This window comes from Nelusetta ayraudi, unplaced genomic scaffold, assembly GCF_046127955.1.
Source record: "Nelusetta ayraudi isolate G7.1 ecotype Tasmania unplaced genomic scaffold, CSIRO-AGI_Nayr_v1 ptg000221l, whole genome shotgun sequence".
Taxonomy (NCBI): domain Eukaryota; kingdom Metazoa; phylum Chordata; class Actinopteri; order Tetraodontiformes; family Monacanthidae; genus Nelusetta; species Nelusetta ayraudi.
In genome coordinates, this window is record NW_027466270.1 from 530,688 (window position 1) to 549,212 (window position 18,525).

General features: G+C 50.6%; 1 protein-coding gene across 6 annotated transcripts in view; it reads right to left on the bottom strand.

The window, feature by feature from the left end:
- LOC142881874 (disabled homolog 2-interacting protein-like) overlaps positions 1-18,525 on the bottom strand; it is a 98,273-nt gene that overhangs the window by 45,304 nt on the left and 34,444 nt on the right. For 4 of the 6 annotated variants that reach the window (XM_076016285.1, XM_076016287.1, XM_076016286.1 and 1 more), the window contains exons 2-3: positions 12,581-12,705; positions 6,576-6,694 (exon numbers count right to left, since the gene is read on the bottom strand). In XM_076016285.1, the coding sequence (XP_075872400.1) occupies positions 6,576-6,694; positions 12,581-12,705 (244 nt within the window). The remainder of the gene's footprint in view (positions 1-6,575; positions 6,695-12,580; positions 12,706-18,525) is intronic. The other 2 variants (XM_076016288.1, XM_076016284.1) reach the window with 1 other exon arrangement.

Below are 18,525 nucleotides of genomic sequence, written 5' to 3' on the forward strand. Positions count from 1 at the left end.
TTAAAATTTTGTGGCAAATGCTCGGCGACGGCTGCAAAACGACGACGTCGACATCGGTGGGCGTCAGAAAAAAAAAAAAAAAAAGGCGCCTGCCAGTGCACCCCCCTCCCCCACACACCCCCCACTGCAGAACCTCTGACAGGAAGCGGCTCCGGGAGAGTGAAACGACTGAGTAAATGAGTGTTTCGTGCGTGTGGTGCAATCCCTTTAAGGGGCCGATGCGCAGGGCGTCCGCTTTGATGGCGGCCCCTTAGCATTCCTGTCACGTCCCCCGGTGGGGGGGGGGGGGGCAGAGGGTGGGGGTGGCGACGAGGGAGGGGGGGTGCAGATCCATTACAGCTCATTACCCGGAGGAGAGAATGAAAGAGAGGGGACTCTCGGCCACGCACGGCTGGGATCGCACAAGGATCAGCAGTGTTAGACAGCAAGTGGAGCGCTAACACCAACAGCTGGACGCGCGTCAACAAGACAGGGGGACCTTTGTGGTGGGGGGGGGGGAGAGAGAGAGAGAGAGAGAGAGAGAGAGAATACAGTTGAGTTTGGGTGCCCGCAGTCGCTGCGGCGACAGCTGTTTGCAGTCGATGGCAGTCAGACTTTGTGCAAAACAAACTGTTGTGGTACCAGTTTGAATCCACTCCCCCCCCCCTCCTCCTCCCCCTCCTCCGCCACCGCCACCGCCACCACGCTAGACAAGGTTGCAGGTGTTAGTTGTTGTTGGAAGCGAGTTCTTCACGTTTGTTCGCTCGCCAGGTGAAAACCCGGCTCCGTTCCGCCGCTCCGTTATCCGGAGAGCTCTTCCTCTTCCTCTTCTTCTTCTTCTTCTTTTTCTTCTTCTTCAATCTCACAGCAAATCATGCTGATGCATTGCAAATGAGCTGGTGGCGGTTAGAGGGGAAGGACACTGACAGAGAGGAGGGATGCGCTCGCTGCTGCAGTGAAAGCAAGGCAAAGTGCTGCAGTTGGTGCCCCCGCCCCCCCCAACCCGATCTGAGAAAAAAAAAAAAAAAAAAAAAAAATCTCTAACTTTGTTCAATACCGTCACTACTGAGAGCATTCCTTTTCCGAGACGGCAGCAGATGACAAATAGAAGAAGAAGCTAACGAATGAAGGAGCGGAGGGCAAACGTTTCGCCAACAGATATTTGACAGTCGGCGACGGCAGGATTCCCGACCTTGGCTTCGTCTCGACGGGGCGACGACGACTCGCTGAAGGTCGAAGCGAGCGCCAGAACGGGGAAGAAAGGGGGGGGGGGGTTTAAGCGACTGTCGCTGACCCTCCTGGGATTATCGGCACATCGCAACCACCTCTGAAAAAGGAGAAATGATCCAGAGAGCGGCGGAAAGTCTCGGTGGTGTCGGGGGGGTCGGGGGGGGTCACACTAATCAGAGACTACAGAAAGCACAAAGGCGGCAGAGTACTTCACGATCAGGAGCCCGGTGCTGGCAAAGTGTTCCGTGGCCGTTGGGTGGATCTCCTGATAGTGTTCGTCCCCGTGCGACGATTCACCTCGACGCTGTTTGCGCGAGCCGTGCGGCAGGTGAGACGAGGCAGGTGAGACGAGGCAGGTGAGACGAGGCTGAAGCCGCTGCGAGCAAAAAAACAAAGAAAACGCAAAAGAGCGAGAGGCACGGAAAAAAAAAGAAAAAAAAGAAAGAAAACCTGGAGGGTATACAGATGTCAGAGGGGCCTTTGGAATACAAAGCACACAGGGGCAGGCAGAGTAATTGAGATGTGGAAGGAGTTGCGAGGTGGGGGGGGGGGGGGGGGGGGGGGCAGAGGGAGAGAGAAGCCGGCTGAGGGAAGAAGGAGTCAAAGCACCTGGGGAATGTTTACAGAATTTAATAACTCTAAATGGCATCATCTTATTGGATCTACGGACGTCTCTCTCTCTCTCTCCCTCCCTCCCTCCCTCCCCCTCCTCCGTCTGCAGCGCTCTGCCGCCTTCCTATCGTCCGCACACGCCCTGTGCGCGCACCGCTTGCAGGCGCACACGTGCGCCCAGAGTGACAACAGCCGACGGCAACAATTACCGCGGCAACCGCCGCTGTGGCTGCGAGCAAGACGACGAGGGAGGTGACAGGTGCGCGGCGTCTCGACTTGCAGCGGGGCGGGGCGGGGGCCGTCCTTCCTGCCTCCGCACCTCACACTGACATCAACCGCATGCACGTACTGATGGTTGAAACGAAGGAGGGGAGGAACAACAGGGGGTAAAATACTTGTGGTGTGTGTGTGTGTGTGTGTGTGTGTGTGCATGTTTGTGTGTGTGTGTGTGTGTTTGTGTGCATGTTTGTGTGTGTATAGTTTTTCTTTTTCTGATGTGTTTAAACATTGTTTTGGCTGAATATGTATGTATGTATATATGTGTGTGTATATATACATTCATATAGAAGTATATGTATATATACATACATACATACATATACATATATACAGTCAGCCAAAACAATGTTTACACATCGGGAAAAGAAAAACTTGCAGAAATATTTCAAAACCAACATTTTTCAGACATCACAAGATTACAACACGAGTTACCGTTGGCCTCTACAGTGTCCATTTGTAAAGAAGTGAAACGGTATGAATTGAGGTTAAGCTAGGTCAGACTGGGGTTTATGCAGGCAGCGGTTGCCTCGGCCTGGCTTGTGCATAAGAGCGAATAACAGGTGGAAGTCGGCGTCAATTCCTCGCAGGGCGAGAGAGAGAGAGACAAACCTCTGCTGGAATGTCTGTGTGCGTGCGTGCGTGTGTGTGCGTGTGCGCGTTGTATATGGCATCCATAATGGCATTCAAGGCAGCGCTTGCATTACGAAACCATATGTCAAGCAAAGGGAGGCGATGGATGCAATCGAGGGAGAGATGCAGATGATACAAATCGTCCCCGGTCTCCTAGATATTCAAAGCGGTGAGTGATGACAGAAAAATAGCGCAGACAAAAAGGCTTCCCGCTGCTTTGCCGAAGTCGCTTGATAAAGGCAAAAAAAAAAAAAAATTAATAAAAAAAAAAAATCCAACAAAAGACGGATGAGTCACTGGCGCTCGCGGTGCACAGGAGTGCACATACGCACGAGCTGGCGATCAGATCCTGCAGGAAACAGACACAGATGCTCTTCTGGCAACGTTCAACATTAAACGCCGTTTGAATTCAACCACCCGGGCAGACGCGCTGTCGCTCTCAAGCACTTCCTGTTTGTGCGTGCCATGACTCAGGCCTGAATGACTTGAATGCACCCTGAGTTACAGCGGCCGGCGGGAGTTGTCAGAAAAGGCAGACGAGCGCTGCGCCTGGACGTGGACGTCTTGTTCGCCACGGAAACTGCAGCGATGCTGGTGGCTAGCGCTCGCATCAAGAAGGCCCACAAGATGGCGCTCGATCCCGAATCAACTCAAAAATCTGCTAGAATTTCACACGAAGCAGCAAAAATATTTGAATATATTCGAATTTCTGAGTCGTAAGTTTACCGAAGAGAAATTTGTCTTCCAATCGTGACGTCAGTTTGTGCTCCTAAGTGCAACTTTTGTTAGCTTCTTCTTTTAAAGGTGCATACTGCCACCTAGTGAACTGGAGTGTATAAGACTGTAATACATTTTACGTATTATATCGTACACAAAAATACCGTGTTAGTGGAGTTCTCTGTCTCTCTGTGTTCATGTCCATCTCCAGGCTCCGCCCACTGCTGTCAGCACAGCTCAGCACACCTGCCCATCATCAGTAATCAAGCACACCTGGCCTTCGTTAGTCTGTCGCCGCCACACGCAGCCCATCAGCTTGGCTCTGAGCAGCAGCCCTCTCTGCCTGTGGAGCTCAGGAAGTTTTGTGTAAGCCTCAACCACTGTGAAACTTTATTAACCCATTTAGCTTCTGTGCTGCTTTCATCAGACGTCTCAACGCTTTGGTGGAAAAAAAACAGCAGCGTTGCATTTTGCGCAGCACCAGTGGCGCAGAACTCCCTTCAAAAAACACAACAGAGAGTGGAAAAACTTCAGAGCACACCTATTAAAAGGGCCTCTGTTTCACGTGCACTGCTGTAAAATTTAACACGTTTTTCTCGGTGTGTCCGAAGGTTAATTGCTTTTCCGTGTAGAAAAAAACAAAAAAAAAACAAAAAAAAAAACCCACTATGATATACAAGATAGATTGAAATCTTCCCGAGTGAAGTCTGCCTTACAAGTCAAACAATGAAGATTTCAATCACCCAAACAAGGTCAGGCGGTGCGGATCAGGGGGCACAGCGGCAAATTAGCTAAGTCTGCGCTAAGTCGTGCAGATACGAGTCAAACATATGGAGCAGAACAGGTCCAAGGAGCTCAGTGCAGTTTAAAGTTTGGGGGGGGGGGGGCAAATGCGCAAAAGACGCAGTGATTCATCTGTGTTGTGCCCCAACAAGCTGCCTACTGTGTGTGTGTGTGTGTGTGTGTGTGTGTGTGTGTGTGTCGTCTGATTATCGCAGATGAATTTCTCAGTTGCACAAGTCCAGCTGCTCTGCATCTGCAGGTCAATTTCCTGAGAACGCCTCGGGGCTGCGAGGCCCCTGACGTCGCCGCGTGTTGCTCATAGTGTGGGAAAATAAATGAGTTTGCACAGCCGAGCTGCTGGGAGAACAGAGAATCAGAACAGCCTGGTCTGACAGAGCTGCAAAGGAGTGACGTGGCAGTGTGTGTGTGTGTGTGTGTGTGTGTGTGTGTGTGTGTGTGTGTGTGTGTGTGTGTGCGTGGTTGTTTTTTTCTTTTCAGTTCAAGAAAGTTCACTTTGCATAATAATCAATAACCTCTAATCTTTTGTTTTTTCAGCCCGGACAAAATATAACTGACCAAAGGCTGATGTTGGAGGCGGAAGAGGACGGAACAACGGGCCATTTTTCACATGTGATTAAAACTGAGGGGGCAAACCGCTCACAGTAGGTTCGTCGCTGCGCGTGTTGTAATATTCAGATAAAATAGAAGTTATGTAATATGAGAAGAGAAGTCTCCCTCCGAGTTAAGCCGCTCGCCCTCGGGAGATAACGACGCCAATTTCTCGTTCAATATTTGACTTCGCCGCCCTGGCGATTCTTATCGGCGCGCAAATGCTGATAGGTGACGAAATCTCGCCGCTGTTAGAGATACGGAAGGGCAGCGGTGGTGGGTGGGGGTAGAGTGGGAGAGGGGGCGGGGGGAGTGGGGGGGTGGAGATGGAATTAGAGAGCGATGGGTTTGAAATGGATAGAGAGGTGAGTGCGAGAGACGGAGGAGACGCCAGTGAGTGGGGGGGACGGGGGGGGGCTCCGGGCAATGAGAAAAGACAGCGGGACGAAGAGGAGCGGGCACCCGGCTCAATTTGTCCGAGCGCCATTCCCAGGGAGAGCACGCCGCGTTCTGCGCTCGGCGACCGCTCGCGTCCCCCTGCTGTGGTGGTTTTTGACGCCGATTGTTAAAGCCTCATTAAAAGTAGCGGCGGTGGCGGCGGCGGTGGCGGCGGCGGGCGAAACTCGGCTAGCGAGTTTTCAGGGGAAAAGCCAGAGAACATCTCTTCAAAAGGCGGCGCCTGCGTTTTAATTAAACTCCACAGATGGACACGCTTGGCCTTCCTCCAAGGCACGATGATGACGACGGTGGGGGGGGGGGGAATAAAAAAAAATGTCCGGGTGCTGGAATTAGTTTTTTTTTTCTTTCTCTGCGTCTGGAGTGAGAGCGGGGAGGTGGACTCGCAGGTCAGCGCAGCCCCCTGGTCTGCGAAAACCTAATGACATCATTAGAGGAGCGCCAATGTTTGCCAAGTGGCCGAGCTCCTCGGCAAATTAAGAGGAGAAGTTATGAAACTGGCAATTATCCCGGCCTGGAGCCACCGCCGCTGCCCACCGGAAGACCTAAAATAGAGCCCAGCGGTCCGGACTCCCAGGCTGCATATGCCGGTAGTGAGAATTCATTTACGACTTCAAACATTCTGAGATGCGCTTTCCTTCTTCCCCCTCGCAGCAGAATTTTTGAGGCCGGGGAGAAAAAAAAAATATGAAAGAGGGAAGCTGGTGCTGGTGCTGGTGGTGGTGGGAGTGGTGCTGGTGGCAGAAATGGAAAATCCATTCATCCAGATGGATTAAAGACAAATCTTGTGTAAATACTGAAATTGCTGGACGCACATACGAGCTTATATCTGGGCTCGGCATCGTCTCCTTTGATTTTACAGAAGAAACTGTCACTGGCTGGTGGATCCTTGAACTTCAAATTCATCTGCATGACAAGAAAAGAAAAAAAAAAAAAACCACTCTCGGCCAGCAGAGATGTGGCAGAACTTGAAGGCTTTAAGGACCTCCGAAAGCATCTGCAGCTAAACGCGTTTCCATCGCCCGAGGGCTGCGGCGGCGCACCAAAAATAACTCCCTTCCGCTTCTTCCTCCAAAAGCTACTTGCCAAAAGTGAGATGATCCCGGCTCCGCATTTCGCGTGGCGCAGCAGACGGCGAGGGATTCAAGTCGGTGCCAGATGATTAAAGATGACAGACTGGAGAGTCGGGTTTCAGCGGGTTTGGTTAACAAGTGTCGGGTGGGTGGGGGGGAGGGGGGGGGGGGAGACGCCCGGACGACGAGTGTTTGGTTTGCACTCACCTGTCATTGTCCACACTCCTGAAGCCGGGGAGGATGTGTCTGAAGCTGGAGTTGCGGTCCAGCTTGGGTTGACTCTTGGTCCGTTTGATCGAGCCCTTTAGCCGTCGACTCAGGAAGCCCTGACAGGGAGGTCATAAGAATTTATTAAGGCAAAGTTTGAGTCGAAAAATTTAAAGATCCCATATGTGACTAAATGCCCCCGCCCCCCCCAAAAAACTCTTAAGAGTCTCCAGGAAACAGCATAATGAGCCCTCTGTTGACAATCTTCAGTAAAAAAAGATAAATAAATTGCGAAGCACGTTATAACCTGAAACGCCCGTGTTAAGATAACGTTTTCACGTTATTTTGTGAAAGTTTCACATTTTTACATGACAACTTTCACGAATAAACGTGATCGCTTCACGTTTTAACGTGAAAATGATCACGAATTAACGTGATAGTTTCAGGTTTTAACGTGACAATTTTCACGTTGCAATGTAAAACTTTCACTAAATAATGTGAAAATGATCACGAAATAACGTGATGGTTTCATATTTTTGCGTGATCATCTTCACGTTATTTCGTGAAAGTTTCACGTTGTAACGTGAAAAGTATCACAAAATAATATGATCATTTCACGTTATTACGTGCTATTGAGCCCTCTTTTTTTTTCTAGGGTGGCAGCAATGTACTTCTGTACAACAACAAACACCTGTCTGGGAATGTGGTCACCCAGAAAATGCTTTTAGCCCTTTGTGATGTCACAGCACGACAGAAAACATTGCTGAACCCGGCAAAATAAGCAATGAAACAAAAAAGAAAAAAGTCTCGCTTTCCGAGAGCTTCAAAACGTCGCGGACAACAACCTTGCGGGAAGACAAAAACATACAAAACAAACAAAGCCGGTATCAATGCCATGCCACGCAAACACGTGGGGAGAAGGAGGAGCTCGGCCGAGAATAACTCCCCGTGAACAAAGGCGTGAGACTTCCCGCGTTCACATGCAGAATCGCACGAAAGTTTACACATAATAAGCTGCCGTGCGGAAATTACAGCGCGTGTCCTGCGGCGGCAATTACGCCCGGCCTTTCGCCGGCGAAAGAAACACGGCACGTTGTGTAATTACAATCAGGCGCTAATTCCACGGATACGCCCTCTCGCCTCATTCAGGGTTCTTTCTTCTTCTTCTTCTCCCTCTTTTCTTTTCCTTCTTTCCTCGGCTGGCACTCGGCGTGTTTACTTCCTCGCCCACATCTGCAGTCGTGTCGCCGCCCCCTCCCCACCCCCCCCCACCCCACCTCCGAAAAGCCTCCACCACCCACCACCCCAAGCGCCTCGCCATCGCCATGGAAACTGCCGGCTGGCGCGGCGGCAAAGGGGCGAGATTGCGAGCGCAAGTTTGGAGAGGCAAATAAAATCTTCTCTGATCTTGTTCTTGGATTCGGGCCGTTGGGTCGACGAGGAAGAGGCCGCGAGGTGGAGGAGAGCTCGTTCTCCCGTCAGCTGTCTTCAGTTTTCGAGATTGGTAAAAAAAAAAAAAAGAGAGAGACGCACGCGACTGCAGTGAGGAGGGACGCGTGCACGTGTGGGCGGGCAACACGTGCTGAGGTGATTCCAGACAACAGACGCCCGATAACTACTGCCCGCAGTGTCAAAGGGTGGCCTGAGGCCACAGTGCTGTAGGAATGTTGAAAAAAATGACTTTCATACAGCGAAAGCCAGAGAGAGAATAAGATCAAAAATCCATCAGATGGCTTGTTAATGAGAGGCTCCAGTAATGGGACTGTCAAAGGGGAAGAGACCAAGTTTAAAAAAGGCAGAAGAAGAAGAAGGAAGGAGAAGAAGAAGAAGAAGAAGAAGAAGGCAGAAATCAGCATTTTTAATTAAGGAAATACAAAATGCATTTAAAGCAAACTTTTAGAAATTTGCTTTCAAAATGAAAAAAAAAAGTAAAGGTGACTTTAAGTGACTTCTAATTAAAAATTAACGAGGGGTGCGTATCAGCGTAAGTCCGTCACAGGACGGCGCTACAAACCAGCAGAGTGGGTGAAAGGAATTTCAGTCAATCATGAAAACAAGCTGAAGTTTTTTTTTGTTTTGTTTGTTTTTTTGATAAATGACGCAAACAGCGCAGGTCACTGGCTGAACGCCCTTCCCCAAACCTGCTCCAAAAACCTCTACAAGTCGACTTGACGGATCAATCGCGTCGGAATGGCCGTCAGCGTTCTGCATGCCTAATCAGGTTCCCTTCTCTATTCTAGACGTATTCTTCCCTGTTCTGCATGTGCAATGGATTGGAGCCTGGGGAAGGGGAGGGGCTATCAGCCAAAGGAGCGGTGCTGAGTCACCGCCGGCCGGCCGAGCTCCGGCGCCGGCTGCCTTCCAAACCCCCCCCCCCAAAAAAAAACTTCTCCTTCCCGCCTTCCCCTGTCTGGAGTATTCCAACCGTGCATGAGCGCGTCGCTCGCTCGCTCGCTCCCCGGTCATTTGCATATTGCCAGCGCGTGGGCATGTGGTCGGATTAGCATGAGCTCCCACTGCAAACAAGTGAAATAATGAGTCAGACTGCGGAGCGGTAGGATTGATTTCCTCCACTCGCGGTGCCGAGCATCTCGGTCTCGCGGCAACGTGAAACGGACTCGAAAAGAGGAAAGTCGCTTTGTTTTGTTTTCTCTCTCTCTCTCTCTCTCTCTCTCTATCTCCCCCCCACCCCCCAAAAGGACGTCACGTACGGATGCGCCTGTGACAAAACACCTTTTGTCATCCCGTCGCCGTCGTCACCTCTGAATCCAAACTAATCCCATTGCTCCTCGCCGCAGCCCCTGGAGAGTGTGCGGGTGCCCGCTGTAGCCAACCAATTAAAACGCCCCTCTCTTATTCCCATCAGCAGAGATAAGTCAGTGAATGGAAACTCGTCCCCGTGGGCCATCTGCATCGACCCGTGGCTGTTTTTTTTTTACTTCTCTCTCTCTCTCTCTCTCTCTCTCTCTCTCTCTCCCCCCCCCTTCTCCACCTTGTATTTCGCTGAATAATCCAGCGACAATGAGCCACACTGTGAGAGGGAGAAAAAAAAAAAATCTATAAACAAACATCACTTCTTGATTTTCGCTCCGTCGCTTTTTCTCCTTTCTCGCCATCTTTCATCCTGACAGCAGCAGCAGAATTGGAGTTGTGTATTTTTTCCCCACCCCGCTGACATCCTCGAGGAGGATTCTTCTGATGGCTAATGCCCCCGCTGCAAACGCCGGATTGGCCCCTGCGTAAACGCGACGTTTGAAAAACCAAAGTTACGGGCCATTAAACGCAACGCGGCAACACGCAGAGTCCCAGCTGGGCGAGAGGACAGGTGCGCTGCGCTGGTCGCTGCATAAACGGGGCAATCTGAAGTCAAACAGGATGAGGGTGGATCAGTGAAGAGCGGCTAATGAGTTTATTTAAAAAAAACAGGCCGATCATATTTTCGCCCCTGCCTGCCTGCCTGCCTGCCGCGTTTTCTCCCGTCGGCTGTGTCCACGTGGCGGATGCCTACCGAGCAGCTGTTTAAAAATGCCCGGCATTTCCTGACATCTGCTGAGAATAATAGAAATTGACATAATAGACTTCTCTCATCCGCCCACGGGATTGAAAAATGGGAATTTTTTTGGGGGGGCAGCAAGGATCGTTTTGTTGGCCTCTCAAACAAACCCGCGGCTGCGTTAGCCGCTGCGGTCACCAGGGGGCGTTTCCCAGCAAAGGGCGAGGAGGGGAAAAGGCTCACAGCCACCAGGATGTTGGATTAGACGGCGACGGAAACGCCGGCCCGTCCTCTCTTTGCTCCGGTGATGCCTCCACCCCGGGGCTGCTGCTGCTGCTGCTGCTGCTGCTGCTGCATCCCGCCCGGCCGCTGTGGAAAAGTTTCCCAGCTCGAGTTCAATTCCGCCGAGTGTTTGTGCCGAGTTCCTCCTGCTCCCCCTCGGCTCCCTAATTGCGGCTGATAGAATCTGCGGCCGGACAATCAGTGGGGTGTTGCTCAAATTCCCGTCAAAGTCTCGGCGCAAACGCCCCCCCCCTCCCTTCCCCTCCCCTCCCGTCCCCTCCCCCACCCGCCGCCTCAACCTGATGAAAACAAGCGCCGTACCTGTCCAATTACACCCCCCGCTATTAAACAGGAGGGGCGGGCGAGGATGGAGTGGGATTGGATGAAAGGAGCGGAGAATCAATCCGGACCGCTGTTGGGATCAGCGGGACCGAGGACGTGTGGGACTTAGATAAGATTTGTTTTTGTTTTTTTTCCAGTCTCCCTGTTCCTTTTAGCCAACGCTGAAGGTGGGCGGCCATCTTCTTCTTCTTTTTCTTTTTTTTTCTGCGTGGAAGCTGTGCGGCCTTTGAGTAGCTCTCAATTTGGGCCATTAGGCGAACCCTGAGAGACCCTGTGTTTTCCTCCTGCCTCTCTGAAAAACTGCTCCCGAGCGAGAGAGAGAGAGAGAGAGAGAGAGAGAGGAGAAGAAGAAGAAGAAGAAGAAGAAGAGAAGTGTGATTGGCATGCTTGCGCGCGCCGTCGACGCTGAACCTGGTCTCCGTGCGGAACGCGGGGCGGGAAAAACCTTCTGACAGATCTGGCTCACGGCCTGGGAGGGCTACTTTAGATGTCACCGTGACTCTTTTTCACCAAAGGGGTGGGGGTTGGGGGGGGACAACACGGCGGAGGGGAGCGGGTTGTCAATGCTGCTCGCGCCACAGACAAAGGAGAATGGTGGGGGGGAGCTGGGGAGGAGACATCCTGCTCGTCTGCGAGTTTTCCTGTTGGCAGTTTCGCACCACCGTGCTCGCGGTACATTCATCCAGCTGTGCACCAGCGTCCAGCAAAATTTAACTTATTGCATTAAATTAAAAAAAAAGAAAAAAGTTGATGCAGGCTGATTTAGAATTTTAAATTTATACTTTTGGACACCCCGGTCCAAAGTTTGGTCCGAATTAACCAAATTACATCTACATTTCAGATGTTCCCAATTCACCTCGCATGCATGTTTTTTTTAGACTGTGTGAGGAAGTCGGAGAACCCAGGGAGAACATGCAAACTCCACACAGAAAGGCCCCAGGCCCGGCATCGAACCCTGCAGTGCTGGGAGTAAATCCAAAATTTATAAAGTTTCTTTTTTTTTTTTGGCTCTGCCAGGGAGCCCTATTCGTGAATTTAGAGGTCATGTGATCCAGACAGGATGTGTTCTCTCTCCGCAGATCCGGTCCTCCCTCCAGAGGATACAAAAGAGACACATAATCAATATTTTTGCCCTTGTGTCCGACCTCTCTTATATACATGTGTATTGATGTTCCACCCAGTCCTTGTTAAATCCTCTCCGAGCGCGTTCTGCCAGCATTCACCAGCTTCAAATGAGGAGCGGAGAGAATGACAAAGGTTCCCCGGCTGCCAGGCCGAGAAGTTTGCAAGGCGCGAGTTTGTTTACGGGAAATGCAAACGGCGGGTGCTTGTTGCCCTGTTGTTGAACATCAGTTCTCCTCCGGGGGGGCCGGGGGAGGGAGGGGTTACGATCTCCGTGCTCTGCATTATCAGTGGAAATATCTTCTGCCAATTAGCTTCAATAACGCCACTCAGGGCGGAATGTCTGCTTCAATGGCTGGCTGTTCTTCTATTGAATTAAACCTGGAGGAACCAGCGCCGGATCAGAATCTTGGGCGACGGCCCGCCTGCTTCTCTCTGCGTCGTGCAGGCGTGACGGGACGTGTGCTGAAATCGTTGCGCAATCGGAGAAAATCAAACGGCGAGCGGCGAGCGGCGAGAGGCGAGCGGCGGAGGGATGTGCGGGGATTGTAAAGGGGAAAAAAAAAAAAAAAAAACAGAGATGTGAAGACGTGTGATATGCAGATGCCAAACATCAAAGCCGGCCACTTTGACATTTGATGGAAATGAGTTTGGGTTTGGCACGAGTCCATCTGGACCCCCAGAAGACTCTCGTCTGCCAGGGATGAGATGAAAGCCGGAGGACGAGACAGTTTGGCGGAGAGCGGCGCGTAAACGGCCGACTCACGGTGCTCACAGTGACGCGGAAGGGCGTCGTGGCCGCAGACGGTGCCTCCATGGTGGTGGGCGTGGTCTTGTCCGAGGAGTTTCCTGGCACGCTGCGGCGGCGCCCGGTCCGGTCCGGAGGAGACTCTGCAAGCACAGCCAGACGGACAAATGTGAAATTAGCTTCACGGAACAACAATAACAACAACAACAACAACAACCTGCCTACAGTCAGACAGGCCGGAAGACTTTAGGGGTTTTTCTTGATTATTTTCTTTCTTGTGATTTTGTTTCCCCCCCGCCGAGATGGAGGCGGAGATGATGAGCTTCGCCCTGCAGGCACAGCGGAAGAAGGCAACCGGTGTTTCCAAAAACACAAGCGAACATCGAGGTTCAGATGTGGAAGAAAAAAAAAAAACCCTTCTCCCCGCATTTTATTTTTCCTAAGAGTTCCAACTCTTGCGTAATTAAGAGATTTTTTTTTTTTTTGCATCACAATTATAAGAAAGAGCCCTGTTAAAATGTTGTGCAAGAATTTCCAAAAAATCCTTGTAATTAAGAACCATAAGTCATAGAATCCCGAAAAAAACAAAACAAAACAAGAAATTGCAAACATGTGAATCTAATTTGATGTAACCAGGGAAAAACATGATTTTTAAACCAAAATGTCTAACTAGCCCGTCAATTAGTCACAATAGCGTGCAAAGGAACATCGAGTACTCCCGGCGCTACAAAGAACACCCTGTTAGATGAGCTGTTTCTGCATCATTACTCACAAAATACCTTCATTTGCTGTACCAACCTGCCTTGTAAAAATAAAGGTCTCCTCAAGCAAATTCAAAGAAAACGAAATCGGGGGGGAAGTTTCCGGAGGAGGAGGAGGAAGTTTTATTCTGCTTTTATTTCCCCTAACGACAATCTCAGACTTCTTCAGACGTCATCTATAAATACACGTGGGACATGTTTACAGCTGTATTAACACAAGAGCTTGTATCAGATGTATCACATTCAAAGGCCCTGGAATGTTCCTCCGGCTGGTTGTCCCCCCCCCCACCCCCCACCAGCCCCAAACTGCCGCTATCATCGCGTGCATTTGATAGCCATGCACAGATAAGTCCTCGTACCCGATGGGTATGAATGCAGGTGGAAAGTTCGGGAGCCGGCTGACGGCACCTCTCGTCAACAAGCGACAAATCTGGACATGTCCGAGAGGAATGCGAGTCGAGATGAAGACGGCAAGTCTGAGCAGAGCTCGGCTCACCGTCGACGCTCGCCACCTGGCGTGAAGAGATGCGGCGCCACGTCGGACACCCGTGGTTGGAACTCGTTATTCACGGTGCGAAACCAGAATCGGTTTCGCTGCAACCTGAAGCGGAGGACTCGGCCGGGGCGCGCCGGGCTAATTGTTCGATAAGTGTGTGTTTGTTTGTTTTTTGTTTTTTTTTTACTTGAAACCCTCTGAGCGAGACCCGCAGAGCTGTGACATTACTATTAGCCACTAATGAGCGAGCGGTGTGACACATATAGGGGTGAAAATCCATTACAAGGCAGCCGCACACCAGTGATAAGCACCCCATGTAATCTGACGTCTTGGTCAATTTTAGCGGGGGGGAAACAAAAAACCCTAAGGACTGCCGATGGAGCTGCGCTAGGATACGTTCAAACAGGTGCCATGCCAGGAAACAGTCAGGTGTGGTCTGTTGCTACAGCTGGCGGAAGAGTTCAACGATCGAATCTCCCTTTTTTCCTGCGGCATTTTACATCACTCAAATGTACAAAGGCAATGGTGGGGGGGGGGGGAACAAACGGAAGGCAGACAGTTGCGTGTTTATTTTTGCATACGCGACGTGGTAATTGCAGAATCTTTAGCTTGTCTAACGTCTGTGCCTCGCGCGCAGTTCCCCGCTAACAAGCGCCGCGCGTTCGTTAAGTGCGCACACTTGTCCCATTTGTCGGCGGCGGTCCTTTCCATTAGCTCCTCGGGCTGAGCTGCGGCTTAATTGGCTGTCTGCTGCTACACGGCCGGCCTGGCTGTCTGAATCATCGCGTTGCTCTAATTGAGCCGAGGGTGGGAGGGGGAGAGGGAAGGAGGGACGGCCGCGCGAGTCTCTGGCCATTTTGTGAACGAGCGCCGTCCAGTCAACAGGAAGTGGACGCAGCGAGCTCCAACACGGAGACAGATGCCAAATGAAATATCCATAATGATGGGGGTAGGCTGGTGGTACTTTGGTGCAGAAGTCAGTCAGAGAGATTTGGGCTTACCTCTGCCTAAAAGATACACGCGTTAAGCCACGCAGGTGCCAGAGACTTCTGAAGCCTCTTTCAAACACCTCTACGTCGGCCGACAGACGGATAAAGCGCTCGAGGACGAGTCTGCCGGAGCGGGCGTTTGAAGTGGAGTCGTTAGAGGGCTTGCGACGCCGACAAAGCCAGCCACGCGCGGGGGGGGTTAAGTAACGTGGCGCCGCGTGACAATGGCACGGCGCCGACGCAAAGTAGACCTGCGGCACGGAACGGGAGAAACAAAGAAGCAAAAAAAAATGCAATTAAATATGTTTAGATACAGAACTAAGGCCATGGTAGAAGGTCCGTCCGTCTACTTCCTCTTTATATTGTATTGCAAGGACAAACACGCTTTGCAAATTTCTATCCGACGTGGGATTTTCTGCAAAACTCAAGATTTCCAAAAATGGGCGTGTCCGCAGCCACGCGTTGCGGTGACGTTGCTATTGCTTGGTCCTGAGGGTTACGGGCTAAGAAGCTTAAATACGTCGCTAGGTCGGTATTGGATCTGAGTGTCGCCGCTGTCAGTGCTCTCCGCCATCTTCACGCTCACCTTGGCGTCGTCTGCGTCTATCTGAATGCTGTGAGAGGCCACAAAGTTGCCTTTAAACGACCAAATCTGGTGCCGAATGACACTTTTAATTTGGGTACAGAACAAGAGGGGGGGGGGGTGTTGATAAAGGTTGTCAATAAGAGTGGCAAAACACACATTTGCTTTATTAATTTGTTTCTGCCGTGGCACCGGAATCCCGATTGTCGCGCAGCCGCTCGGCGCGAGAGCCGTGAACACAAACATCCCCTAAAAGGGGGGGGGGGGGGGGGGGGCTAATTGGTGTGAAATTGCGTTGCGCATGCTTCCACATGTTTCCCCCGGCGTCTCCAAATAATGCAGTGCCACAAGAGCGTGGAAAATAACCCCCCCCCTCCCCCACCGCCAAGCTATAACCGGCAGCGGCTCCGACCCCATGGCCGACGGCGAACGGTTAACAGACACTTGAGCTCCATAAAAGTACAATTAAAAGCCGACTTCCCCATTTGAAGTTGCTCGTCAAAGGGTTGTTGTTGTGTTGCTGTGTACGCCGATTGGGTCCGGCTGTTGTCACTTCCTGTAGAGGGGGTCTGTGGAACAGCTGTTGATATTTAGATACTAAGTCATGTCAAGCATTGAGAGGGGTTGTTGACTGAAGGTCGCCGCTGTTCTTCTTCTCTTCTGAATGAAGGTTTCGGTTTTTTTTTTTTTGTGTTTGTAGTAGTAAATGTTGGTAGTTCAACGATCAACAATAACAAGTTGGCCGAACCAACTTACTACATCGGCGTTATTGCATTTGCATATGGTCCCAAATGCTGTTACTGTCCCTAAATTGCCTTTAGCATCAGGCCTCTTTATCCCTCGCAATGAAAAAAAAAAAAATTCTAACCGCGTTCCCGCCGCTGCTGCGATCTCTCCATTCTGCCTATTTTCCATTTAACTCCCATTATTTTCAAGAGTCTCTCTTGATCCCACCCACCTTGATGCTTTCAGACAGTTCGCTAATGGAACTTTAAAGTTGTGCGGGCAAGGAACCTGAGGGGGAAAATGCACCTGCAGACAAAGACAATTGTGGGCCGCAACTTCTTTTGATCTGTTTTTTGGAGCGGATCAGGCCGAAGAATACAGGGAAGCCTTTTAGGATGTTAAGCAAAACGTCTGATGACGGACTTGTCAAAATGTATCCGGCCTTTCCGATTCAAAACGTCTGGTTTCTTGACATGGATAACAAAATTGTCAATATTGTTGACATGTTGTTAGTTTACTGTTTACGGGGCATTTTACTCGTGTCTTCTAGCAAAGCCTTCAGCATCCAAACACTTGAGCATAGCCTCCCCATAAGTGCTAAAGTGCACCGACGTGCACCACCGAAGCTCAAAAGGAAAAAAGCCTAGCAATGTGCTGCCTGCGTCTTCCGTCCATTACTCTGCTGATCAATGCGCCGTGCCTTCCTTACTTAATATTGAAGTCCTCTTCCTTCCGTATTTCCTGTCACCCATTAACATTCGGCTGGGTCAGACTGCGCCCAACGGGCGCGCTCTCATCCAGTCGATGGCTCCCCTAAAGTAAGCTTGCTAATGGGCCTCGTCAAAAAGCTAAGTGGCCACTTTATTAGGTTTACCTACATGGAACCTGGTCCACAGACCTCGATTGGTTATTCACGCTAACCCGGTGCCTTTTTTTTATTATCAGTCTGTCCATTCTGACCTCTGACCCCAGACAACAACGGGGCGTGCAACCGCGAGCGGTTTTCTTCCAACTTCTTCACGCCTGAATGTATTGAGTAGCTACTTGCGTTAGCAAGCCATGGACGGAACACGTGACCAAATAAAGTGGCCGCTGAGTTTAGGAAGCGCCGACTCGCCCTGGTGCGTGGAAGTGATAACAAATTACTCATTAGAGAGGAAAACACAGGAACGAACGCTCGGAAGATCGGAGAAGAAATATTGCATCAGGACTTTTTGTTTGCGGTGCTCGGGGACGATAATTTGACTCTGTAAACACACATTTTGGAACGCCCGCAGCGATGTGCTTTATGATGTTTTATCGCTCAAGGAGCTGGCACTGCTAAGTGGCTCCGCGAGGAAACAGGAAATTCTGAAACGCCGTGAGCAAGTTGTTGCCGTCTGCCTGCCGACGGCCGGAGAGCAGAAGAGAACATTCGGCGTCGGCTGCTGGTGTTACGTCAGTAATCGCTGGCCATTTCCTAGAGTCGCGTCTGTCTTTGTTTCTTCGTCTTCCTTTTTTTGTCGTAATGGAAAAAATAGGTCATTAAAATAAAAGTAATCAGGTCGTCGTAATTCAATTTAGTATAGCGTCGGCAGAGGATGTTTTTCAATAACAGCACAAAAAATGAGGGCTGATGTATTTGCATAGCTTGATTAAATTAGATGAACCAGATGAAAAAGATGAACGTCTCCTGAAATTAAATGACATCCTTTCAAACGATGTATTTTTTTTTTGTCTCTTCAAGGAACTTGTCAGGCTCATTCGCTGTGGTGGAAAACGGCGCAAAAAAAAAAAACAACAAAAAAAACGCTGGAAGTCTTTAAAATTCAAGCTGCCGGATTTATGAGCAAAATTGCTTTCGCTGGAAGTAGTTTGTCCTGCGTTCACCTCCAGTCTTGGCGGCGGCAGTCGGGAGGTCACGAAAGTTCACCCGTGAGGTCGAGTCGCTCCGATATCTTTTCAGAGTGGGTTCTGCGTTCCTGACAATAACAGACGCCTTGCGATCTCAGCGCTTGGCAGAGCCATATTTACCATTCTGGTTATATCGGTTTCTTTTTGTACGACGCCGACGTTACACCGGTTTGTCGAGTCTTCCGGCGCGGACGGAAACCTCTGGACCAGAGGCCTTAAAAATGCAATTAAAATCCTCCAGTCGCTCTGGAATTCGAGATAATACAGGGTTGACGGGAGGCCGGGGCGATGCGACCTCAGGTCAGACGAGTCCGGTGATACGACCTGCAACCGGCGACGCCGGGTTTACGGCGAGCGGCGTCTCAAACCGCCAGCAGCCGTGGAGGTTAAAAAATAAACCTCAACGCCGAGCAAACAAACCACCCGGATACTCCGGCCGCCCTGGCCGTCCGTTTATTAATATTAAAAGTATGCCGTTCGGGGGGGGGGGGGGCGATGTGTATATTTGAACAGGA